General features: G+C 45.2%; 7 protein-coding genes across 7 annotated transcripts; 3 read left to right on the top strand and 4 right to left on the bottom strand.

Annotated features, from left to right (window-relative positions):
- Nucleotides 1-38: 38 nt before the first annotated feature.
- On the bottom strand, nucleotides 39-2,883 carry BCIN_02g07060 (hypothetical protein). The gene has a single exon (XM_024691488.1). The coding sequence runs from the start codon at nucleotides 2,636-2,638 to the stop codon at nucleotides 260-262; it is 2,379 nt and encodes a 792-aa protein (XP_024547259.1). The 5' UTR covers nucleotides 2,639-2,883; the 3' UTR covers nucleotides 39-259.
- Nucleotides 2,884-2,909: 26 nt separating this feature from the next.
- On the bottom strand, nucleotides 2,910-4,463 carry BCIN_02g07050 (hypothetical protein). Its single transcript, XM_001547339.2, has 2 exons — nucleotides 3,704-4,463; nucleotides 2,910-3,645 (listed from the first exon to the last, which is right to left on the bottom strand). The coding sequence occupies exons 1-2, from the start codon at nucleotides 4,408-4,410 to the stop codon at nucleotides 3,114-3,116; spliced, it is 1,239 nt and encodes a 412-aa protein (XP_001547389.2). The 5' UTR covers nucleotides 4,411-4,463; the 3' UTR covers nucleotides 2,910-3,113.
- Nucleotides 4,464-4,596: 133 nt separating this feature from the next.
- Bcvps41 lies at nucleotides 4,597-8,783 on the top strand. The gene is made up of 5 exons (XM_024691487.1): nucleotides 4,597-4,905; nucleotides 4,957-4,983; nucleotides 5,037-6,040; nucleotides 6,101-7,814; nucleotides 7,863-8,783. The coding sequence occupies exons 1-5, from the start codon at nucleotides 4,645-4,647 to the stop codon at nucleotides 8,676-8,678; spliced, it is 3,822 nt and encodes a 1,273-aa protein (XP_024547258.1). The 5' UTR covers nucleotides 4,597-4,644; the 3' UTR covers nucleotides 8,679-8,783.
- Nucleotides 8,784-8,852: 69 nt separating this feature from the next.
- On the bottom strand, nucleotides 8,853-10,933 carry BCIN_02g07030 (hypothetical protein). The gene is made up of 4 exons (XM_024691486.1): nucleotides 10,272-10,933; nucleotides 10,144-10,221; nucleotides 9,555-10,095; nucleotides 8,853-9,500 (listed from the first exon to the last, which is right to left on the bottom strand). The coding sequence occupies exons 1-4, from the start codon at nucleotides 10,724-10,726 to the stop codon at nucleotides 9,063-9,065; spliced, it is 1,512 nt and encodes a 503-aa protein (XP_024547257.1). The 5' UTR covers nucleotides 10,727-10,933; the 3' UTR covers nucleotides 8,853-9,062.
- A 4,760-nt stretch (nucleotides 10,934-15,693) lies between these two features.
- On the top strand, nucleotides 15,694-17,883 carry BCIN_02g07020 (hypothetical protein). The gene has a single exon (XM_001547345.2). The coding sequence runs from the start codon at nucleotides 16,196-16,198 to the stop codon at nucleotides 17,591-17,593; it is 1,398 nt and encodes a 465-aa protein (XP_001547395.1). The 5' UTR covers nucleotides 15,694-16,195; the 3' UTR covers nucleotides 17,594-17,883.
- Nucleotides 17,884-18,448: 565 nt separating this feature from the next.
- BCIN_02g07010 (hypothetical protein) lies at nucleotides 18,449-22,109 on the bottom strand. The gene is made up of 3 exons (XM_024691485.1): nucleotides 21,798-22,109; nucleotides 21,208-21,729; nucleotides 18,449-21,154 (listed from the first exon to the last, which is right to left on the bottom strand). The coding sequence occupies exons 1-3, from the start codon at nucleotides 21,882-21,884 to the stop codon at nucleotides 18,767-18,769; spliced, it is 2,997 nt and encodes a 998-aa protein (XP_024547256.1). The 5' UTR covers nucleotides 21,885-22,109; the 3' UTR covers nucleotides 18,449-18,766.
- Nucleotides 22,110-22,295: 186 nt separating this feature from the next.
- BCIN_02g07000 (hypothetical protein) lies at nucleotides 22,296-25,980 on the top strand. The gene is made up of 2 exons (XM_001547347.2): nucleotides 22,296-22,974; nucleotides 23,082-25,980. Exons 1-2 carry the CDS (start codon nucleotides 22,769-22,771, stop codon nucleotides 25,606-25,608), a joined length of 2,733 nt encoding a protein of 910 aa, XP_001547397.1. The 5' UTR covers nucleotides 22,296-22,768; the 3' UTR covers nucleotides 25,609-25,980.
- Nucleotides 25,981-25,983: the final 3 nt, after the last annotated feature.

Genomic DNA, 25,983 nt, shown 5'->3' with positions numbered 1-25,983 from the left:
TGTGTCAAAATTTGACAGAAGAAAAATGCTTCGCTCTTTGTAACTAAGTATTAAATTCCTAGTCGGCATATCACACCATGTCCAATGACCATACTTAAGTTCTGCAGAATCAAGAGAAATACAGTTCATGATCACTCTGGAAGGCAGCAGGTAGTGGGTAAAAAAATACGCCGTGAAGCGAATGGTAGTAGTGCGCTCTTCACCTTCGCCAATGCCATCGCCATCGCCATCACCGACTGTAGCATGTGTCGTATTTTTCTTATCCATAGTGTATCACCAGCGTCGATTTTTTCGAATTAATTTTCGTATTAACAATGGGCTCCCCTCGAGGACGTTGGGAATTATACATATTCGACGTATCAAGTACCCTAAGTTTAGAAATTGCATCTTTCATTGTAAGACTTTCCCAGTATGGAATCCCTTCCTTTAACTTAATTGGGTACGTCACTGCCTGCAGTGTTAATAAGTCAAGGAAGAGATTGAGAGCATCGTGCTTGGTATTCTTTGCGTGTCCTCCAAATTTTAAAATATTGTCTGCATAAGAAGTCATTACCGCTCTACTAACGAGTGGGTAATGGTCACGCCTTTGACGAATGATCAGTGTGGTGTCAGCATCTTTCAAACAACAGATGAAATCATCCTTCCGGACTTCAGCTGAAGCAATGCCAAAGTCTCCTGTACTAGATATAAAAAATCCTGTTTCGTGAACTTTGTTTGATCTGTCCAAGGTTTCTTTAGTCACAGACTCTCCGACATTACATTGCGGTAAATTTTCTCTCGTGGCGTAACTAAATTTACTGTCGAAACCCTTTAAGTGCTTCTTGCTACAGGAATCCAAACCTCTAATTTTGCTTGAGAGAATCTTCCATGTGCTTTTAATCTCCGGCAGTTCCACTTTCAATCTTTGAGGAAGGTCATCCTTCGTGATATTAGACGCGACAACAAAGCCTTCCATATAACCACGGCAATGGAACAATTCTGTCTGGTTCATTTTTTCTACTTCACACCACTCCAAAGCCATTCCAGGCGTTGGGATGAGACCATTCCATGCAAGCTGTAGACTCTGACTCAATCTGACGACATCGAGTGCTGGTGAGCCTCTTGACCGTGTTTGAGCATAGCAATTAAGAATTTCAACATATGTATCAAACAAAGGTCGAGCATAATCTACAGGAAAATTGCAGAGTTCTGTGTCACTGACTATTCCTAGAAGACCATATATTTTATCGGCTTGGACTTGGCATTCGGAACTCGCAAACATCTCTAGCAATGAATTCAAAGGCCAATTTTGATTGCCAGTCTCTCGGAGTCTGTCGAAATTTGCGGGTGCACTCTCTAGTATAGTCTCAATGGCTTTCATCTTAAGCTCTCTATCCCAACTCGGGCCAATTGAAGACTTAAGATTCTCCAAAGTGTGTCTAGCTCGACTCCAATCTGCCCAGGCCACAGTTCTCAGTCCTGGACTATGTTTGTTGCTCCAGCAAATGATCAGGTCCTTAGCGAGAAGAACTTCTTGCACAATCCATAAGCGATTCCAATATGGTCTGCTACACAATTCGCCAAGAGATACAAGTTCTGCACCCAGACGAAGCTCATCAGTTTTGACGGTAACATCTGTTCCAGAAGGTTTGCACGCTAGATCTTTGTGCAATGCAGCCAATCTTTTCATGGAACTAAGTCCAATATCAGGTATTAAAGTCTCCGCATTCTTTCCGAACCCTTGATAAGTATTATCACCTAACCATACTATAACTTCTCTTGCTTGCTTATAGATACTGCCCATTTGCATGACTTGGTGATTGCGCTCATTTACATCATCTTGATTGATGCATAAGGCGTCAATCCACAGGAAGGAAGTGGTTGGACAGATGTGTACCAAGATATTTGCTAAATTGGCTCGCACTTCCACTCGGCTGCCGTTAATAACTATACATTCTAGGGAAGAATCCTCTCCCCACGCGTAGGACAACGCAGAATATTCTACAAGGTCGCTGAGTGACTTCACGACGAGCTTGAAGACTGGTAGGTTACAACAACTTGTTGATTCGGGACGGACTGCCACTCGTTCTAGAAGTCTCATCTGGTCGGTGGATCGGTCTAGAGGTTGATAAAATTCGGAATTAGGTTGTACGGGAAACGCTGGAGAATGTGGGCCCAAACAAGTAATTAAGGTGTTCCTCAAATTGGAACTTGACCGATTTGATGTCCCACTTATGTATACAGTTGGTCTTCCCACATGTTCAGACGCTATCATCGTCAACTCTGTATGACTATTCATTTGGCGACAATGTTCGAAGTAACCGTCTATGCAGTCTAATGAGACCTGAAGATTTGTCATGAGACCTGATATAGGTGGAGCGTTGACCACCGTGATCACCTCCCTCTGCCGTTTTTGATCGTGTCTTCGTCCCTCATAACTCTCCAATATGATATCATTTACATATCTCTTCTGTCGTACCTGATAGCGTCTTCTATCCTCGTACCTCTCCAATATGATATCGTTTACATGTCTCCTCCGAGGTGGCCGCCTTCCTGTCGAAGAATCTTTGTGGTCTGCGTCAAAATTATTGGCGTATGGCTTATCCACACTATCTGGCTTTTGAGAGACAATTACTCTTTTTTTGCTCCCACTAGCCATAACTACGGCGTTCGTCCCCCTTACAGTCAGATATAAATATAGGCGATAAAGAATTATGTATCTTGAAAGATCCAGCGGTTGTTCTCCTATGTTTGACACTCAGGACAGGACAAATAGAAAATGATTTGCATCATAGCAAGTTCTAATGTCTAGCCTTATCGGTACCTGGGTGTAGACTTGCGGGTAGTGGGGTCATTGGATGGCCAATCAATTACCCTTCACAATTTATAACAATGGTTCAAGCCTGCTCATCCCTTGGTTTCAAATGGAATGTTTGTATTCGTATGAATGTTAGACCCGTGAAAACATTTGAAGGTTTGCCCTAAAGATAGTTCGGATCTGGGATAATTGGAATACGTAGGGCAGTATTCTGTTGCATTTGGCAGCCAAAAACGATGGGAACAGGTCTTAATTTTCTGGTATCGAATGGGAGGGTATCTTGAGCAAAACGAAACAATTCAACGGTCTAGCAATCTCATGTACCATGCTCTTTTTCCATTTCCTTCTCCAATCGTTCACTTCGCTCCTTCCATAATCTCCGAAGCTCAAACCCTACCTCCACAGCGATGAGAACAATGATGATCCACTCTAGATGAATACTATGTTTCTCGCTCATCGTCTCTCGAAGAATCGTTGCGATTTCCTGTGCATAATCCATCTTCTGGTTCAGAGTCTTGATCCGTACACCAACATCAAGTGCCCTCCCAACCTGATCATAATATCCTTCCAGTCCCAATTCATGCCGACTGTCCCAAAATAGATCCGGAAGCGAATCTGTGAGCTCAGAATAGTGGTTCAACCGCGCTCGTAAATCGAGTAGCTCCCCAGTCTTTTGTAACATGAATTGCCGATTAAAGGGTAGCCTTGACCCTCGTGAAAGTAATGTAGGTATAGATTTAGTAGATTCGAAGTACTTGGATAGCATAGTCTCGAGGACCGCGAGCTTTGTTGATCTAGCGAGGCCAGAGGAAAAGGCTATTTTCGCAAGAGTTGTGTCGACCTGTGAGCTACAGCAATTGTTAGTGTACACTGTTCATGACGCAAATATGACTGAGCATAGCATACCTTATACGTCCCTCGCTTGGTGAGTCCTTCGTTCCTAAAACAATGGTGTCTCCTCTGATGCTGCTGTTTTCCCGTTTGGGATCTTCCTCGCATTCTAAATCTTCTATCTCAACATTGCCTACATGTGAATCAACAGCAGCAGGTAATAGGGTCTTTGTTGCCAAATCCGTAACCACATCTTCAGGCAAAGACCATGCCACAAGTGAGCCTGAAGGAAACACAAATATATCTCCATTGTTGACCCCTCGTGTATGTATAACCTCATCGGATTCAAAGCTAGTTCCATCCGGGTCAATTGAGAAACCATGCGATCGGAGAATTCGAGCTACAGCTTCCATATCAAAATGATCTGCCACGGAAATCGCAATGACTCTATTTGCGCCTTCAACATTTTCGGAGGTGACTTCGGGTCGAGTTATGTTCTGCCTGGATCTTTGAGCTTCAACTGCAACCCTCCTCAAACTCGTCTTCCCAGCGGGCGACCGTAAAGGTTTCCTTTTCTGAACAGGCTTCAGCTCGACTGTTGATTCAACATTGGGTGATGCGACATCTTGTTGGAGAGTAGCATTGGAAGAGAAGAAGTTCCGTTTCCTAGGATATAATGTCGGTGCTGAAGCATGCAGACATCGATAAGGAAGTTGTAAATTATTTCCACCAATTGGCCGTCTAGCTGCGACAGCGGAAAATGAACGAGAAAAAGACTTCATGATAATTATAGACTCTATCAGTCACATAACATAAATTATATAGAAAATTGTCCATGATTGCGGGGGTTCGAAACAAATTCTTGAGATTACAAAAAATTAAATTTACTGCCGAAAGCCTAGAACTCGGCTATCTTAGGTTGCTCCAAACCTCAATGGCATTGACGTCGTCGGTGTAGCTACCCCCCTGTACATCCTTGACAACGAAAGCAAATGTGATCGGGAGAGTCTGCCGTTATGGCTGAAGGGTCAGAAGAACAAAGCGACACCAAAAACCTGGACAGTGTTGAGTCCAGTCAAGGTGGAACTGAAACCGGGGACGATGATGACACCGTTGAAACAGAATCGGAGGATGGGGAGGAGGAGGAGGAGGAGGATGATGAAGATGAAGAGGAGGAAGAGCCCAAGCTAAAATACGCTCGAATGACAACCCATCTTGGTCCAGTCTATAGAAATGGAGATGCTACAAGTACCTTCCTGGTTGCTGGCGACAAGATGGTGAACATCCATCACCAGGTGACTGTATTTCTCTGGCTAACTGTTTTATAGTTTATTGGTACACATAATGGTAACATTGTATGCTACAGACCCCTCCCTTCCCGCAAACGATCTGCTAACAGTTTATACAGCATGTACTGTCGTTGCCTTCATTCAAATCGATTCGAACCTACCATGCCCACTCGGCTTCAATTACGAGCATATCCATATCCCCTTTCCCTCCTCCACTACCCACGCCAGTTCCCGAAGCTGTACAGCGCTTTACATCGCGAGTGCAAACAGAAGCTCCTAATGCACCGCAAAGAGCTCCATCAATGGCATCACAGGCCTCCACAAACACAGCTCGGAGTCCTGGAGGTCCAGTAGTCCCCAAAACTCCTTCGAACGCAATATACATTGGCACGTCTTCCGTTGATGGCAAGGTATGCATAGCATCCCTGGTTGATGTAAAAGATGTACAATTGAGGGATTTCGCAAGACCTGTCCAAGCTGTTAGTTTATCGCCGGATTACAAAAACGATCGTTCATATATATCGGGAGGACTGGCAGGAAACCTAGTGCTTACCGTCGGCGGTAAAGCAGGTACAAGCTCGACTTCTACCACTACAGGAAGTGCAGCGGCCACTGCAAGTGGCTGGCTGGGGACTATTGGTCTAGGAACGCATGCTGGGAAGGATACTGTGTTGCACTCCGGCGAAGGCACAATTAATACCATCAAGTGGTCCTTATCGGGAAGATATGTGGCATGGAGCAATGAGCATGGTATCAAAATCATGAGGTCTCATCTGCAACTGGATAGCGCGGATACTGAATCAGCTTGGAAACGAATTGGGCACATACCTCGTCCAGATGGAGAGCAATGGGAAGATATGGCCAGTGTTTGGAAAGCTAGAGTTGAGTGGATAGACGAGAAAACTCTTGAAACTGATGAAGATGACAAAGCTCGTGAAGCATCATCTGCTTCCCCGGCCACAGCAAAATTGAGATTGCAAGCCTCGAGAGACAAACTGCGTATTGAAAAATTAGTCGTTGGATGGGGCGGTACAATCTGGATGATCAATGTGCACCCTGGTGGAACCGGGGTTGGAAAGAATGTGGGAGAGCGCACAGTTGGTAGCGCAGAAATCATCAAAATGTGAGTTGCAAAATTCATACTTATTATCACGGTGTTTCCATCACTTTCTAACATTATTAGGTTACGGATGGATTGTATAATTTCTGGATTATCGTTATATACCCCAACTTTACTTGTTGTACTTGCTTATGTTATGCCTGATGAAGAAGACGAGGAATCCAAGACACCGAAAGGGCACAAATCGCATCCGTCAACAGGTAGCGAGCCGAGCGGTGGAATACGGCGTCGACAAAACGCACTATCTCCAGAACTTCGTCTTATTGATCTTGGAACATCCCAAGAAGTCGATACCGATGGATTGACGGTCAGTCGTTATGAAAGGCTCTCAGCTGGTGATTATCATTTGTGCGTATTACCTGCCGCTCGAGATCAACCAGTAGTTCAAACATCTCGTGGAACTTTGGAAGCCCTTACTGGAATGGGCAGTGGTATGTGGAATGCTACAATTAATGCTACAGCGCTGCTGAGTTCCAGTGCAAGTGTGATCAGCAATGGAAGCACAGGCGATGGTGATTCCAAACACACATCGATTAAATCGAAGCTTGCTCACCACAATCGCGCCACGGCTGCCCATCCGCATATCATCACACCAGGGATGAAAATTTTCATCCAAAGTCCATATGACTGCATTCTAGCTACAAAACGAGATTTATCAGACCATCTTTCATGGTTATTAGAGCACGAAAAGCACCAAGAGGCCTGGGAATTAATTGATGAACATCCCGAAGTGATTTCTTCTTCTCCCGAGAAACTTTCCGAAATCGGCCCAGCAACTCCGGATCGAACACGCTCAAGTAGTGATGATTTCTACGATAACGAAAGCACGACCATTGAATCCGCAAGTCGCTTGATTAACTCTTCTGTGGAAAAAGAGAAGCGTAGGATCGGTGAACTTTGGATTCAATCATTGGTTGAGAATGATGATTGGACCTCTGCAGGCAGAATATGTGGCAAAGTGCTGGGTACATCGGATCGGTGGGAACATTGGGTCTGGACATTTGCTGGAAAGGATAAATTTGATGAAATTACCAACTTTATACCGACAGCGCAGATCACGCCACCTCTGCCTTCGACAATCTATGAAATCGTACTGGGACATTATATCACCCATAACTTACCACGAGTTGGTGAGTTGCTCGACCAATGGTCTCCTGACCTGTTCGATATCAAAGCTGTAGCCACAGCTCTAGAAAACCAGCTCAAATATCGTGACGTCCGCCAAGACAGCGTAGAGGATGGCAAAATCGGCAGAGATTGGCGAATTGTCATGGAAAGCTTAGGGAAGCTTTACGTGGCTGATGGTCGAACTCGCGAGGCTTTGAAATGTTACATGAAGCTGCAGGATGCAGACACCGCCATGGGTCTTATCAAACAATATCATTTGGTTGACGCGGTCGCAGATGATCTACCCAGTCTTATCATGCTTCGCGTTTCGAAAGAGCAGAAGCGACATGCTCCTATTTCGGAATTAAAAGAAGCCACTTCCGAGGCTATTCAACTACTTGTTGACGAGGCTCACCACGGTCTTGTTCGACCTCAGATTGTCGTGGATCAGTTGGAAGAAATGCCATTGTACCTCTTCTTCTATGTTAGCTCGCTCTGGAAAGGAGACGGAATAGACGAAATTTCAGGCGAGAATCGTGATCGATTATTAGCAGAAAGTAGATCGCTTGTCGATAGTCTGGCTGATTTAGCTTTACAACTCTTCGCGACATATGATCGTGATCTTCTTATGGAGTTCCTTAAGTCGTCCACCTTCTATAGTTTCGAAAAGGTTTGTGCGACCTCAATTTTTCCTCGACTCAAACTAACATTTCACTAGGCAACACTTGAATGTGAAAATCACTCATACATCCCAGAGCTCGTGTATCTCTACTCTAAGACCGGTCAAACAAAACGTGCGCTCTATCTCATTATTGATCGTCTAGCAGATGTCTCACAAGCAATATCATTTGCAAAATCTCAGAATGACGCCGACCTTTGGGATGATCTTCTCGAATACTCTATGGATAAGCCCCGATTCATTCGCGGATTGTTGGAAGAAGTTGGGACGGCGATTGATCCAATCCGACTAGTTCGCAAAATCCCTGAAGGTTTGGAGATTGAAGGCTTGAGGGAAGGTCTAAGCAGAATGATCAAGGAATATGAAATTCAAGAAAGCATCAGTCAAGGAGTAGCAAGAGTATTAAGAGGCGAAGTCGCAATGGCTCAGAATACCCTTCGAGCAGGTCAGCGTCGTGGCGTCAAATTTGATGTTGCTGAACAGGAATTCGAGGTGGATAATGACACCCAACAACCACCTGCAAGACGAGTATACAAACACAAGCCTGCACATTGCATAAGTTGCAAAAGCGCCTTTTATGAAGGTGAGATGGAGACGCTAGTTGGTTTTGCATGCGGCCATGTGTGGCACTTATCACATTTATTGAATTACGGTAAAAGTGAAGATCAGATTCGTCAATCCGAAGATGCAGAAAGACATCCTACTTATGATGGATTTGACGATGGGGATAATGAGCGCAGGTACACGAACGTGCATAGTATTGGGACTAAAGTCACGAGGGCGAGGTTGTTAAAGGATAGGATCAGAGGCGGCTGTCCTGTATGCAAAGGCAAGAGCGATGGTGCTTATGCTTAACGCATATTTGCGTGGGCCTGACGGTATTATATGGAGTGATGAATGCATGGTTTGGAGTAAGTATAACGGAACACGAAATTCAGAATATAATAATACCTCTATTTACGGGATGGCTGCTCCCTCACGGCTTTTGGGATTGTTTTGATGTGCATATGTATGAAAAGTAAATAAACTTGGTATCCAAATGTAATTCTAAATCCCACAGCGCCAGCCCTAAATCCGCCAGCCTTACTGGTATATCAATACATCATTCTAAATACAACCTCTCTAAGAATAAATATTCAGAAGCCCGACGGACCAAAAGTCTTTCCCGGGCTCATCACCAAACACCAGATTCAAATTGCTCTTTCAATGAAACCAGGTAAATTACCACTGTCCCCCATCTCAATTCATGGGACTTCTACCGTCACGATACAACCATAATCTGCTCAAGTTCTTGACCTTATATCCGCTCGTCCCAAAAGCTCCATTAGTCACTATCGTTCCCTCCACCGGAAAGTTCGTCCACTTCTTCTTCTGTGACCCATTCGTCTTTGCACCCTTTACACTTATCTGTGGCGCGATCCCACTATCAGCTTCTGATTCCCCTACACAAGAAACTTCCCAGTCTTCTCTTCCGAGTTTGTCTTCCGGCGCCACGCGGCCTTTGCCTTCGACCGAGCTTGTCATGAATCCGCAATCTTCATCTACACGCTCTCGATCCCAGTTTGCACGCATAGTGTTCTCGTCGTTTTTGATTCCGGTGCCGTTCAATAATCTTTGCGAGGATTTGGAAAGTGGAAACATGGTGTCTAGATAGTGCTGTACGAACATGTGGCCGCTCTAAACATCGAGGTATTAGTACATGTGGCAAAATAGTACTCCGTTGATACTCACAGCTTCTACCTCAAATAGTCTTCCCATAAAACGCGGGGCGAATGTATCATTAGTGTCATTTCTGTGATAGTGGAGAACTCCGAATCGAGAGACAAAATCATATGTGTGTGCATAGTGTTCGATATGTGGGATGGCTTTTCCATTTCCATTTCTACTCGGTGGAAGTTCTACAGGAGTATTGGAGTTCGTGAACAAAGTGGTGACTGTTCTAGTGAGAGAAGTTGCCCGTAATGACGGGTGGGCCAGGGCGTTGTTCTGGGATGCTATTTGGAGATGCGGATTGTTGAAATGGTTAGCAGCGCTTCCGAAGGTGTAGACTTCAAGTTTTTGAAGAAGATCTTGAGGAATCTCGGCGAGAAGCCAATCTATGATCATGCTGCCCTCAATGGATCCTTGCGAGTGGAGGATAAACATCACTCGTGTCACATCAGGTTCGTACAGTGTCCCTTTGAGGATGCGGTAGGAGGTACGAATGTCAGCAGTGGCGTAATTGAGAGTGCGCTGAATCAGACATTCGAAGAGGTCAAAAATTAGACCCTTACTACGCTTTGTTAGTGAAAAACGTGGATAAAGTACAGGGAAAACCTACGTTCTGTTGTGAATTCCTAGAACGGGGCGGCCGAATGTGAGAGCAAGACGATCCACGGAACCTTTGAGCCAGTGGTGACTGTCCATCTGTTAGTCTACGACGCAAATGGTATACTCAGGGGGAGTTACCCAGTACAGACACCATTCATGTACAACCATCGCTCATGAGCAAATTCTTCCTTTCTCTGGGCATACTCCGGAGCTGATTCACACGTTGACACAGATGCCGACCCATTCAAAATTAAGCAAAGTAAATAATTGAACATCCAAAACATGGTGAACCCCGTGGCTACTACCCACACAGGCATAATAAACCAGATAGGAACCGAAAGGATAAAGCATAGTTGCAGAAAGAACAGAACAGCATGTAAAGCAAGATTCAATAAGTTCCCTGGAGAAGGGTACAATTCATCCAGGACGCCAGAAGGTGTGGAAGTAAGAGGTATGAAGATACCAGGAACAAATCTAAGATTTACAAACACGAGCCATAGATCTTGAAAAAATAATTTGCCAGGAGATGCGGTGTAGGACAAAGGGGTAACGAGGTCAGAACCGATTTGTGACGGGTAAAATTTAACAGCCATAATTGATGAATTTGCTTAGGAAAAGACAGACAGAATCAACATGAAGGTGAAGAAGCAGACCGACGCGCAGAAAAATACAACGCGAATAATGCTAGAAGTTCAAGGAGTGGTATATCAAAGCATTTGTTTTTTGTTTCAGTTGATGGAGGAATGTGACGTAGACATTTGATTCCTTTTTTTCAACGGCCAGCCTTATGATGAATCACCCGACCGCGAAACAAGTCGACCCTGTGGCTTGGCTCATAACAGAGTTCCATTGAGTAGAACTGGGACCCAGGTGGGTATCCTTGGATCAGAAGCTGAGAGACTGGGCACTGTTATTGTGGCCATGCTTCTCGGCGCTCTACGTAATTGAGACCATCCATCGGTGAAGAGGCTTACCCGAGGGACAGATGGCAATTGGTCATCAGCGAAGCCTTTTAACAATGTAGCTACTTCTTCCATAGATATGTCAAATTGTAGTTAGAATGAGTTGCTAAGTAAATACAAGCTGGCATTTCATTCGATGCTATCAAAGTAAACTATTTCATTTGCGATTGATTTTGTAGAGTATTATAGTGATTAGTATTGAGATGGTCGAATGCGGGCTGTTTTTCTCTCTCCTCCGGATAGGGCTACCCGACGAGGGTTTGTTGTCTTACTTCAGCTGAGTCTCCAGCGTATCTCAACCAATGATAGCAAATAGAGAACGGGAACGAGGCATAATCGGCAACTTCCCGGGAAAGACGATACTCCAAGCTCCTGCTTATGTCTACTTGAATGTTAATAAGGCTGAGTGCGATACAAGTCAGAGCTTCCGGGGAATCATCGGCCTCGCGTCTGCATCACAACTTCATTTCCAGAAAGCACGTGTGTACAGTATCGACGACATTGGGAGGAGAATTTAGAAGTCGGGAGTGTCGAAGTTGAAGCAATAACCTTCACAATACCACCCAAGATTTTTGTGATATCGAGCATCTTCCCACCGGCTTCGTCTTGGCAATTCAAGCTGTGATCATTGCTATGTCTCTGATGGAAAGGCCCACTTTGTGATATATTCTCTCTACAATAATTATTCACACCTTTTCTCACTTCAACTACTTGCATCAAAACGGAAGCCCCTCACAATGTCATGAAAGATGTATCCTGTACCTCATTCTCAGTCATTAGGCCTCTACAAGAATTACCTTCACAGATCTCACTCATGGCTGAACTGATATTTGAGATAGTCCAAGTGCTCCAGCAGGGTCAAAACCAGACAATGGCGAATGCAGAGCGTGCAGTGTATTATTTATTCTAAGTTGTAATCTTGTGAACAAGATCGGGTGGTGTCTTTATACATGTATTTACAGCTAAACTGGGAATCGAGTATGGACAAAGCCTGAAGTCTAATCAGTGGTAGAACCACACAAGGTAATATGCTTCGCGTGCCATTCTTTTTTAACCTTCTTAGTGTTTATACACACCAGCCACAATCATATCTTAAAAGCGCTGTGCCTCTCTAGTATAATGATAGTGCTGCTGTGCCAAATTTGACTTGTGGTGCGTGTCTATATGTGTGATAAGAAAGTCTTAACAATATAGACAAGACTTTGACACTGTACACTTGATGTAGAGATTGCAAAGAGCCAGAGACTGACATTGCTAATCAACGTGTATGTGATCCACGCAGTTGATGCGCGGATCACACACATAGGCAGATAGATATATTGCGGTGTACAAAAACATTCATCTGTCAATCATCTAAATGTCGACCATTCCTACACACATACATCAACTCTACTATATAAACCCACTTAAGCAACCTCTCCCATCCAGATCGCAAAGGCGACAAACATACCTGTTTGTTCAGGTCAAATGCGGTCTGGTGGTGGAGTGGTAATACGCCTGGTTCGAATCTGAAAAAAAAAACCCCGCGGGGGTTTCTCCTCCCGTCCCTCCCGTGGGACGGCAAGGTTTTGCTAGCCAGATAGTTTTGCTTCCTGTTTTGTTTGTTTTGCAATTTATTGGAGGCGCATGGAGGATGAAGGCAGGAGGTGGTTGTGTTGAGTTTTGGGGTTTTTGGTGGGAGGCGGCAGTGAATTGAGTGAGGAAAGATCGCGTCGGCAAAGCGGCGAGATGTAGTATTTGACAACATTCTTACCTAAAAATCCATACTGCAAATGCGACAACTCAGCGAAGATAACCATGCTTGGATGGTGACTTTTTGCTTCCATTGTCAAGAATCTCCCAACTCCGACGGCCGCGTCGTCTGATTGCCTACATATCAAGGAACACCCTTTCCACGCTATGAGATCTTAATGACCGCCGGCTGCCTTTTGCCGATGACAAGACAACCGGCCACGGCTCACATGGATATTCCACTCGCGCGTCTTTCGGCCGGAACCACTATCAAGACTGCCTGATATGTATTGTTGGCTAACAGCGTATTGCCGAAGCCCTTCACCAACTAAGAATCAGCATTTCTGCAGCGACATGAACGACAGCATCATGTGGTCTAATTCGTGTTGTGAGCAATATGATTCAATGGCGCCTGACAAGCTGCAGATAAGCGGCATTCAAAGACCGTGCTGCCGGAACCCAACTGCCCTTTACCTATACGGTGCATGGCGGGAAGAAGTACTGACCGACGTCAGAGAATCCAATCCTGTATTACCTCACCAAGACATCAACTGCGTATCTTGAAGTGGAAGTCCAAGCATACTTTGAAAGGCTTAAAATCCTGAAACGGATTTCTGAGTGAGAAGCCCCAGCCCAAGACCTTGAGAGACGGCTGATGTGCATGCAGGTTTGTCGATCATTGGCGAATCGAAAAGTTCAGCATGAAGTTGGTTTCCTTAATAGTAAAGATTTGCAAGCTTGCTTTGTTGTAAAGGATGGGTATATGCCGATGGCGCAGGAGCCCCAATGTCCAAGAACAGCCGGACTTCCGATGCCTGGATAGCTGCTTATATGAAACCACCGTATGTGTTCGCCCGATCGTCAAAGCATCATTTTTGAAATACAGGAGAAAGATGCGAATTCAATAAATCATATTTCCTGTTCGGCGTCTGGCAATATGCTGATGCATACGCACAAGTTAAGTGGCGGGAAATATTAAGCCACCTTCAGATGATGGCCACGTTTTAATGCAAAGAAAATCCATAACGCACAACTTTTCCAGCCATAAATGCATCTTCGATCTGTGGTCGATCTTTTGCCGCTTGGGTCACGCCGTCAAATCTTTGAGATACCGTGATACACAATTTGTGATGCCTAGACGGGTGAATATACGAATATACGGTCGGTCGTGTATTTTATGTCAAAATGAGCAAGCACATCAGGAACGTTTCGACATTTGAAGAAGTTGCTGTCCGTCTCCACATTTCGATTTTCATTGGTTAAACCGGACACAGGTACCAATTTGTTGTGTTATCGATGGTCTCGGGGATGTTGGGGAAGTTGTGGTACGAGATAAACGGTGTGTGCTGGAGGTCCTTTAAGATTACTTGGACCGGGTCGTGGTAGTTGCATTTCTTTGGTAGTTTGGATGCCCGAGCTCCAATGTTGCTCCGGGAGCCAGGGATGCAAGCTTAACAGTGAACAACAAGTTTAAGTTCGAGGTGCAATTTGGGAAGACCATCGAGAAATTTTACAATCCGAGGGATAGGAGAGAATTATATGTTTGCCGACCCTTCCGGATAGGATCTGGGCGCCGGAGGAAACACAGTTCAAAAAGCAAAAGTTGAACAATTACGAAGTACATTATACAGTCTAATCCTATGGGTGGACGAAGGAGAAGATCGGCTTGAGGCTCAGTGAGTTCGAACTTCGAAGCGCCCGAACGGGGCCGATGGCGTATTACCCCTGATTACTCCAAGCCCTTCACGAATGGTACCTTTTTGCACCTTGTATATCAGACGAAATTTCGGGGAAATTGTTACTGCCGAGGCAAAGGAATACAGTGAGAGAGAAAGGCACACTCCGTATGTGTTTTATATTGAGTTGGCATACCAAAGAATGGGTACTTACTATCTACTGCAACTCAACCCCCTTTCAGCAAAATTATTACCATCCCCCTGAGAGCAATTTCAACGAAAGCAATGTAACATTTATTAGGCAAATGTTGTTCGCGTTAGGACGTATCAGATGATTCAGACCAGATCATCCATATCAACCATCGTCTAATCAATCAATTCGGTTATCGGTTATCCACTCGGAAGAAGCGAATGTGATAGAACACAGTATCGTACAGTAGCTAATGAGCTGTTGGATGTCAAAACTCAATAACATTCTCAAATCATCAAATCTCAACCCATCCCACTCTTCATCTAAAGGGTTCTTGTTCTCACCTCCACCAAGTCCACTTAATCAACACAGTTTGTTTTTCCATTTCGCTGATCCAGTCTGATGGGAATCATTCTGCATCGGCTGGCTGTCATTTGACGCAGGGGATAATGTAGTTACCCTACTCTGACATCCAGCCAGACACTCTGGCTCTTTTCTATGCACAAGCTGTCAGCTCTATGAAATCCACGAGCAAATTGCCGGAGAGTAGGACACGGTAGGTCAGGTACGGAGGCCCTGTACGAGCATGCAGGGGTAGGGCGGAGGTGTCACCCCAATCTCTCAATCTCTCCCACACCATTTCCTATCTCATATATTGAAATACACAAACCTTGCCAATTTCTGAAGGATGTCCGCACTCAAAATGTCAGGGCTGGACGCAGCCAACAAATGGAAAATGGAAACGAAGTCAACACACCATGGATTTCTGGTATTACCTGCATCGTGGTGCATATTTGCCTGTGATAATGGATAAAATGCCGATCACCAATTCATTTTATCCCAAACAATCTAGAAACGTCTAATAGAAAAAGGTTATGCAAAGAGAAGTGTGTGGATGGGCGAGCAGGCAGGACAGCAAGCAGATCTTGGAAGCGCTTTCGCAAGGACTTTTTCAGGGTTGCATTCCTCTGAAAAAGATTTCGCGTTGATCTACTTTTCACGGTGGAGATATAGCTACGAGCTATCTCGCTGTTACCTAGGTGTGTGAGATTTTACGATATGAGTTCATCATACTTCACTTAATGCCCGAATAAAAGTGCTTACCTTTTTGTGTTTTGTTCATTTGCTGGCTTTGTTGGCGTGGTCTCGTTCGCTCTCCACGTTACAGGGAGCAGATATCACTACCGCCAATGACCAATAGGGGGGTCAGCATGAAAGCTCACGCTGTGCCGTTTCAGTGTGGACATATGCACTTTGGAAATTTGACCGTAGTTCTTTTCTGTACGACATTACAATTTACCTTACCTCACTTACCTTACCATTCATCTACTGCAATATTATCATCTATCGATCGTTCTTAACCGTTTCGTATACAACATCATACATCTCTTGTGTTCGCAACTTCATGCCGATCCAATTGTTTCCGATCAAAAAGTTAAGCTGCAAGCAAATATCCATCTATCCATAGAATTCAACATCAAGACGGTCTACATACATGTAATAATGTCTGTGAGACGGACAAGATCGGTATCTAAGTGGAAAGAAGTCCTGGGCTTCGACGAGGGGTTCTACCCCACATCCGAAACTCCTCCTCCATATCATCGTTACGAATCCCCCGAATCCATCTATGAATCAGTAGGGTCTATCAGTCCTACTGTATCCTACTATCATGAGACGCTCGAAGAACTCACTCCCAAATTCCAATATCACGACGCACCAGAAGTCGTAGATCACAGTTACAATGATGCGCCCGAGGTGATAGATACTCCTCTCGATTATACCTATTCAGATGCTCCGGAAGTAGTGATAGGACCTTCAGATGCCCTAAGGGCAGTTATAAAATCTTCAGATGCTCCGGAAGCAGTTATTCGATCCCCCACTTCATCTACTTTTTCACAAACCCCCATATCAGCGATAACGTCGAGATTTAATACCACTACTCCTGCGGCGCATGCACCGAGCAATACTGCGTCTCATACCCCGATCAATCCTGCTAGTTCCGGAATCAGATTTCCACGGGATTTAACTTTTACGAGGAATTCGATATATGATATTCTTCTCTCGCCATCGTCAGCACAACCAGTGAGCAATGGTCGGAAACCTGCCTCTTCACCACCACCACTCTTCTACATAACAATCCATCAATCCACACCACAGAGCGTTCCAGCCCTACCGCCTCCCAGCAATCCCAATAAACCGGATATAGCGCTCCATTCCACCGCATCGCCCAATTCACCTCTCCTTGCCTTTGCAAGCTTCAACACCGTCACCCTCATAACAGATATAACCACCCTCCCACCACCCACGCGCCCGCTCTCTCCCCTCACACCCCCCTCATCCTCCTCACACCCCTCAAAACCCATCGTTCCACCTCCAACAACCTACAACCTTCCTACCTCCCCCAGCGACTCCCTCACATTCGGCGTCCGATCCCAAGGTTACAAGACCGAAAAACTCGTCCCTACCGGCGGAATCTTTACCGCCGAGCGCTACGCCTTCTACCACACGCTTCCCCGTACGTTCGTCAAAGAGAAATTCGAATGGCGCCAAGTATCCTCATCTTCTTCCGCTCCACATGTCGGACTGGCTGCCGTGCCCGAGGAAATGACTAGCAAGAAAGGCGGGGTAAAAATGAAGCTAATGCGCTGTTCTACTGGTGAGACAATCGCTGTGTATGTCGGGGTTGGGAATGAAGACTGGGCGGACAAGGAGCGGAAACGACGGCCGAGAAAGGAAAGGGGAAAGGTGTTAGGGATGATGAGGTGGTTGGAGCTCGAGAGTGGAAGCGCCGGGTTGGGAGATGAGTTTGAGTTGATGGGAGTGATGAGTGTGTTAGGGGTGATGGAAAGATGGAGGAGGGTGATGAATGTGCAGAAACAGTTGGGGATGTTTACGTCGTGAGAGCAGGATGTGGAAACACGATGTTTCATGAGAAATGAAGATAGATGTAGACGAAAGTGGAGAGTTCAATTGCAGATGCAGAGGCAGCAAAAATTGTACATGAGATTGAAGAACAGTAAAGACGTTCAGCGGTGGATTTGGCATGTATTTAGCAGGGGATTTTACATTCTGATGTATGTTATGTCATGTACTTTATATACTTATAAGTTAGTACGTTGTATATGTTATAGTATTTTATGAAATATTCAAAAAAGGGTATGGAAGAGCAATAATTGAAGAGAGTTTTCCCAAGAGACAAACTCCAGATCATACGATCATCATCATCATCATCATCATCGTCATCATCACCAAGAATCCTTAGCTCTCTCTATATCTGCCACTCTACCAAATCCCCCCGAATCTCTTCCACTCATCCACCGACTCCCAGAAAATCCCCAAGCTCCCCTTATCTACCAATCGTGCCGATCTAACACCCACCAACACCCCAAGCTCATAGCTCCTCCACTTTCCCACCAGCTTCCCCACCAGACCAACATATTCATCGAACCCTTACCAATTCAAGCTATCAAGCCTCGTTCATTTATGAACCATCATATCCTGCATACCCGCGTACCCGCAGACCTCAATAACTCATTTGCCATATGTCATTTCTCAATGTGCTAGAATTATCCTTGGCTCATCCCTGCGTCCATCTCATTATATCCAATACCCAATATGATTCATGTGCCGAACTCCAGAGGCAGCTATGTCTTTCTGTTTGCTGAGAGCACATACTAAGAAGATCAGAGTTTTATCCTCAAGCATTTGTGAAAAGATCATCAAATTCATACATATTCAAGTTGATACATCCACCAGTGGGTGCATGGACTGACGGGACAATTCTCAACTTTCAAAATTTGTAGCAAATGCATTCTCTAATTCTCTAATTGTTTGATATTAGACATTTATTTCGTCATCCAATCTGCATCGAGTCATTGTAACAGTGCTCAAGATATCTAAATCGATATTTCAAGCGACATTGCCAGGCCGATTCTTGCAGTGTGCCGTCAGTCCGTACACCCATTGGTAATCTATCTACTTCTATATCGTACACACAAAAAGCCTAGTTCCAAAACCTTGTCATTGCAAGGCTTTACTAATGTACAGTCAATTAGATTCAAATAATGGCTTATCTCAGTAGAAATCCTTGAGTAATGTTTTTTCATCGCTTCCATCACTCGCTAAAGAGCTCTCACCGGATTCTGACGATGGGCCCCCTTCAACGTAAGTTCTAGTATCCTGATCAGTTGGCCATGCCCAGCCCTCGGCACCTTCCACCAGTATGCGTGCTTCTTCTTCATAGGATGTCCCATTGCAAAAAACTTTCGCAGCTACCAACGTTCTTCTCAAAAGCTCGTGGCCGTTGCGGCTACACTTAGCCTCAGTAATTAAACGCTCATGATGAAGCACCATCCACTCTACTACAGCTTTTATGCCCTCGAAATCCTCTGCTAGTCCTAGAACACGGACGTAGGCATGTAAAACAGCGCCGTGTAGTTTGCCATGTAAATGATGAGCTAGAGCTGGAATACCAATATCGAAACTTGTCGAAGATAATTTTGCGAATTCGTCCTTTACGAGTAGAACGTCGTCCGCAAACAGTAACTTTTGGTCCATTCGGGACGATGCAACTATTGCCTTTTCCAGCCCTCGACAAACAAACTGAAAGCCGTTTGGTTCAAGTTCAAGCCCCACGTCGTGGAAGTCCTGCAGAACAGCAGCAGAGATTCTCCAGGAATTGATATCATCTTGAGGGTCACCAACTATATTAGGATCAATTGTGATACCAGGTCTAGCAAGTGCATCGAAGATCGCATACCATGTAGGCTTGTATCTTGTCTGGCTGGTTCGAATAAGCTCCAGTGCGTGAGACAGCGGATTAATGCCAGACTTTCTAGATCTAGGCAGCGCCCGTGGCATTGTCTCATTTGCGTTAATATCGTTGATGACATCTGCGAAATTTTCATGAAGCCGTTTCAGATCTTTGGACATCGAGATTTCGGAGTATGAAGGAGCCTGCGGTATAAGTTTATCCGTACATCTGCAAAGTAAGGTGACGAATGCATGAATGATGCGAATTTCCGCAGGCGTCATTTTTGCTGGTGGATCGGCATTTTGGCCAACGATATACTTGAAGAAAGTGCGTCGCAGTCCGCTTTCACGAAGATACTTTATACCATCAGGTATTCCCCTAGCATGACTGATAAGAAAGTTTAAGCAGTCACTCTGTGGCCGTACTCCAGCGGACATCATCGTTTCATACAAGAAATCAATGGATGATGGCGGCCGAAGCTCCTCTTTATAGAAATCACTGAAGTTGTCGATGAACGGTGGAAGAACTTCTTTCCCTTCGCCAGGTAAAACATCTATCATTCGAGAGCGACCGGCCCTCCTATTTTCGGCTTCAACTTTCTCCATCATAGCATGATAAATGGAAGACGTGGGTGTGCCACCTAGACGTTGAAAACTCTTGAATGCGCTCCACGCTTCCTGTACGTCACGCGTTGCTGTAATCCTTGAACTCCAAACCCGAGGATGTAGAGGACTCGACCTTAGCAAAGAACGCAACTTTCTGATACGACCTTTGGACAACGACCTGGTATGGATTGTTGGTGTTCCATCATCTTCTTGCCCCCCAAGAATACCATGAGCATGAGTGCTAACATTAGAACTGTATCCAGCTTGCTTCATTTGCCTTATTGCAAAGACAACCCTACTCAAATCTTCGTCTGGTGATCTTCGGGCATCCATACCATCTTGGTCGATTCTCCAGGGAGGCCAACTCTTTGCCTGGAGCTTGGCTAATCTTGATTCATCATCGGACTTTTGCAATGCAAGTAGCACAACTTGTACGGCATGATAACCACCCCTGTCAATGATCAAGGGCGGATTAGTCTGGTTTGCTAAACGCAATAGAACTCTTTGCGCATGCCAATTATGGATCATGGATTTAAATGGACCAAATTGTGATGGTCGCGACAGGGCGTGAAGCAGTTTGTTAAGCAAATGAGAGCATCGGCTATGTGCACGTGGCTCTAGCGACTCCGTTGTAGACCCACGATTCAAATTATGGAATAAATATGGAGGAACCATATGGGATATGGGGAGAACTGCCGAGGGTAGTAAATGCCGTGCATGATGGAGGAGGCGGGAGATGAGAAGTGTGAAAGTAGTTAGTTCCATGTCGGGTGAAGAGAACAACATTGAATCCTCTGTCTCTTCCTCAAAGAAAGACTCGGAAATTGCTGGCCAAGAGCCTCCTGTGTGTTGTCGACGATTTGGCGAGAAAACTCGAGTCCAGGTATAACTTAGAAGTGATCTAAAAGTTTCCACATGCAAGATTTCTTTACGGAGAATTTCCAATAATAAAAATGTTGGCTTTCTTGAGGGCGAAGAAAGGAATCGCTGTGCCTTTTCATCTGTATCTTTTCCTTGAATGATGTAGGTCCATACGACTAGATCATCTATACTGAAGCCTCGCTTCCGCAAGGCAAGGGTCATGTCTGTGGTTAAGGGACAGTGCTACATTACCTCAAAATTAGCAACGTCAAGCTACAGGATTTGATGGAAAATACCCTAATGTGCTGCAATAGGATCGTTGGTAAAGCTAATTCCGAGACTCTTGATTTAGATTTCTCTGATCTAAAGTGTTGCCAAAGTGCTTCCCGAGCATCGTCATCTGGCAAATCTAGCCATTTCCCAAGAAACTCGAGACTTGAAAGTCGTCGTGCCTTTTTAAGCCTGTTGCTCAACCCTGGCGGTCTAATTTCCGTGGGCTGTAAATGGACTGGCGAAAGATTGATCACGCCAGGAGCTAGTCCATTGGAGCGGCTGCTATCCTCATCAAACCTGTCCAAATTAGACGTGTTATCGTTTTTAGTTTTGATGAGCTCTATGGAACTCCGTTCAAAGGAGCGTTTGCTATTCAGATATCTCATTCGCGGACTCTTCTGGTTTCTGACATGATCCCAAAACTCCCGCGAAGGGTTGTCTTCACTGGGCTCGGCCAAATTCGAAGTGGTAGAGTTATGTCTAGTTGATGGTGGCCGGAGCAAATGCCTTTGGCTTCTATGAATGCATCTTATTTCTGTGGGGAGCTGTGCGCAAAATATGTTAGAATTCATTGAATTTCTGAGTGGCCATAAAGAAATATTATGGTGCTTACTCGAAAGAACGACACAATGGACAGGATCCTGGCATGACGCCATGAGGAGGCATTGCCAGATTTCGAAGGATGGAGGCGCGATTGCATCCGTTCATGTTGTACTGTACAAGATCTCTGTCTGGACAGTATCAAAATGCAAAACCAACTTGCATTACTGTATTTCAAGGCGGAATGATTGGATTGAGATGTGAGATGTTGGATCGTACAGAAAGTAGATCTCCTTGACGAACAAGAAACTAAGGTTGCATGAGCCCTGCAAGAAAAGAAGAACACGAGAATTGCTGCTTCACAAGTGAAGTGACCGTTATTATCACGATAGCTAATAAATCCGTATCAAGATCAGAAATTATTTTTATGCATGACTAATCAGTGTCTCTCACATGACCGGGCTAGCACCAGCCACATTTACCTGTTGTAGATTAGCGTGTTGTGGCTCACGTCTACTTTTGTATGGCGTCGTTCTGCTCTGCGCTTAATCTGTCTCATGTCCGTGCCTTTGGTCCTTTGGTCTGCCATTTCTGCCCTTTCTGCCATCCGACCAATCTGCCTTGTCTTTCTCCCAGAGCCTCGCAACCAATATTGAGGAACGGAGGAAATAATAACATCATATACATCTCCTACACTTTCGACCCTTTCTTGCAATTTTGACAACCAAATTTCCTCGCAAGAGCAAGCGACAAGAATATTACGACTACATGAATTTCCATTCACATTACGCGCATTGAAAACCACATATGAAGTATTTTTGAATGAAGACTTCCATGACTTTGCAGCGCTGAATTTTGGTTTTCCTTTCTACCCCCCAAAAGTCTCCAACTACCTACCGACCCGTACAATACAGTACAGTACAGTCTTACCTTACCCTTACCCAAAAAAGAGCGTCTCCTTCATCGGTAACACACATACCATTTGCGATCGCGACGCGAAAAAAAAGGAATCCCCAAAAATTCTCTGGACCGCGAGACTACGTGATGGCCTCGACCAACGGGATTCTCAGTCCCCCCACTCAACCGCATTTAGATATTACACTATCCGCGAAACGAAAACGCGACGATAACATCGATCAGCCAGCTCTCATAAATGGCACCAGCAACGAATCCAAAATCGAAATTGCAAAAGAACCATCGACGGCAGATACACAAGGCCTTGTCGAAGATCTGATCGACGTACTCAAAAGGTGAGTTTCGCCTTTCAACACACCCTTTCAATCTGTTCATCAGGTAGCATAGCTTCCAGTATCATATCAATTCATTCCAGTCCTATTACTGATCTGAAATTCTATAGCCATGACCCCTCGCCCTCCATCTTAACACGAGCTCTTCCTGAATCAATCCCGTCGACCGAACCTCACGCTAAAAGACAAAAGTCGGATGGCGCGACTGATTCACCAACTATTCTATCACGCGCGACAGCACATGAATATCTTACTATCGATGAAGTTCTCAAAGATGTTGATACTGCCGCATCCGATATCATAGAGAGGTTACAATTGACCGTTGGCTCAAATCAGAATCAGTATATACCTGTTCCCGCTGGACAATCGGAGCTAGCTGTCAAGATTTTGGCCTTTAAAAAGAAAGCTCACGAGCTTGTGCGCAGAGAAAAGGCTGCCACAGGGCTACAAACAAACGCAAATAGCAACCAGATAATCAATTCCAATAACTATTTATCAAACAGGAATTTTGGGTCCAATGCTAATGCGCCAGTTACTGCGACGTCGGAGGATAGCAAAGTGGTTCTTACACTCTACGGTAACGCACCGCAACCGAAACAGCTATTCTCTAGTTTACAGCTTCCAACGAAGTATGACGGAGAATCGATTTCTCAGCCTCTCCGCGAGGCCGGCCTACCAAATGGTATTACGACAACTCAGATTGTTCCCCTACAGCCCACGAGCTTTGATGACAATAAGAAACGTCCGCAGACTTTAGGGGAGCTCTTTCCAACCCCTCCAAACATTCATCCCTTGAAGCCGCCTAAAATTTCCAAGAGCTCGTTACCAACTTCAATCGATGGGTGGCACCAACCATTTGTTGCCGATCCACGAAGTAGTAGCTATTGGAAACAACCACTCACTACTGGACAGTGGCTTGATTATAGCAATACCTCATCACTCAGCCCAGAAAGGAAACGCACTGGAGTTGCAGGCTCCAATGAAGACGCCGAAACAGCCGTTGACTCGAGCGAAATTGATGCTGCTAAGTTGGATGCTTTGTTTCGGAGCGCGTATTCGGGATTTGCACCGACCAAGGATGATTCCAAAGCTATCGCTCCGGAAAGTGTTTTGAGCAAGATCTGGTGGCAACGAGTCGGTGAAAAACGATGGGGAGATATAATTAACAGGGCTGAGGGGCTAGGCGACGGCTATCCCACGGAGCCAAGTACTAATAATAGCTTGGCTTTCAACGATGCGGAAATTGAGGAACTCGAGCAAGCAGCGAAAGAATTCTCTGATGTTTCGATCGATCCCAGCTTGATGTCTACCGACTCAAATGTCGAAATGGCGGCAGAAGAAAAAGATGTTGAGGAAGTACTACAGGGAATTTCGGAGTTGCTGGAGACGCTCAACTCATATCAAAGGAATCGACATGTCTCTCTCAATGCCACAGGTCGTCCTATTAGCTCGTTCGGTACATCAGAAACTACTTTCATGGGCACTCCTTCAAAGCCCAGCGATTCAGAAGTGACCACATATGAGATCCTTAAATCGCAGCTAGCATTGATGGTTGCCATGTTACCGCCATATGCCGTTGCGAAGTTGAACTCCGATCAATTGGCTGAACTTAGCATTAGTACAAAGATTGAAGTTCAATTGAGCGATCAAAAAGGTGTTATGGAGGAAGACGAGATAGCAGCTCGCGCAAAGGTCGCAGCAATGAGCGCAGCCTCAAATACACGGCCCACCACTAGCTCTTCGTTGCATCGAAGCTCTTCTTCTGCTGCACTTTACGGCAATCAATACTCGTCCTCGCGACCAGCTCCAGCCCCCACTGGACAACACTACGCTACTGCCCAAACACCAATCAGACCGCCACCAAGCAATTTGCAACGTCCGCCTGCTACGGCGCCGGTTCCTACTTCGTATGCACAGCGTGCTCCATCTGCTCCTTCGTATCGTCCTGCAGCTTACCCGGGACCTGCATATTCACACCAGTTCCGAACGCCAGGTCCAACAGCACCGCAGTATGCTCAGGCAAGTAGCCAACAACAACAGTATCACCACAATACCCCTACTACCTCCTATACACGCCCTCCAACTCAACCCTACCAAAGCATTCCTCAATCTACACCTCAGACAGTGCGATACCCAAGTCAACCACCATACGCTGCCCAGCAACAGCCAGTTCAAAATGGTGCCGCATATACTCAGGGTTATGGAAATGGAACGCATGTTGGCCGACAAAGCTCGCCTCAAAAGCCTGTGTATAATCAAGCAAATCAGCATTCACAACCTCAAGTTCGTCCTCCATACTCAACACCCGCCCCTCCAATTTTACCACCCAATGCCACTAGGCACATGCAAGGTCAGTTGGCTCAACCACCGGTCATGAATGGCTCCTCTCAATCACCTCAACCTCAACCTCAACCTCAACAGACTCTGCCGCCACAATCACATAACCAAAATTCCTATAATAACATGAGTACTTTTTTAACTTCAGGCGAGCAACAGACTATAATTGATCGTCAGCGCGCACAGATTGTTCAGCAGCAAGGGACCCAACATCAAGCAAGAAATACTGCTCCAGCAGGTGCCTTGGGGTCACCACAGCCACAAATCAATGGCAACAGTGCCGTTGCGGCAGGGCTATGAAGTGCTCGATGCAATGGTGTTTAGGTCGAGACTTTATCGTGACAGTCATGTCTGAGTAATCGTAGGATGGTCGCGCAAATCTTGGGAGGAGAGTTAGAACCAAGTCGAGCACTTTTCTTTATTCTTCACGCGCAGAGTACTTTAATTTCATGGATGGCGTTTATCGGGACGATTTAGTTACGGATGGGGCATGGATGGTAGGAAAGTCGAGGGAAGCGATCAGGAATGACTAGATAGATGGCCCATGATCAATGCGTGTTCTTTTGGTGGTTATAGGGCTGTACCGGCAGCAAGCCAGTGTGCACTGGAAGATGACATTAAAACGTGTAAGATTATAGATCTTTGGTTTTTTCAAATTCTTTAAATAAATTAGTT

Source organism: Botrytis cinerea, chromosome 2 (genome assembly GCF_000143535.2).
Source record: "Botrytis cinerea B05.10 chromosome 2, complete sequence".
NCBI lineage: Eukaryota > Fungi > Ascomycota > Leotiomycetes > Helotiales > Sclerotiniaceae > Botrytis > Botrytis cinerea.
Note: the sequence above shows the minus strand (reverse complement) of the source record. Positions and strands in the feature narration are given on the sequence as shown.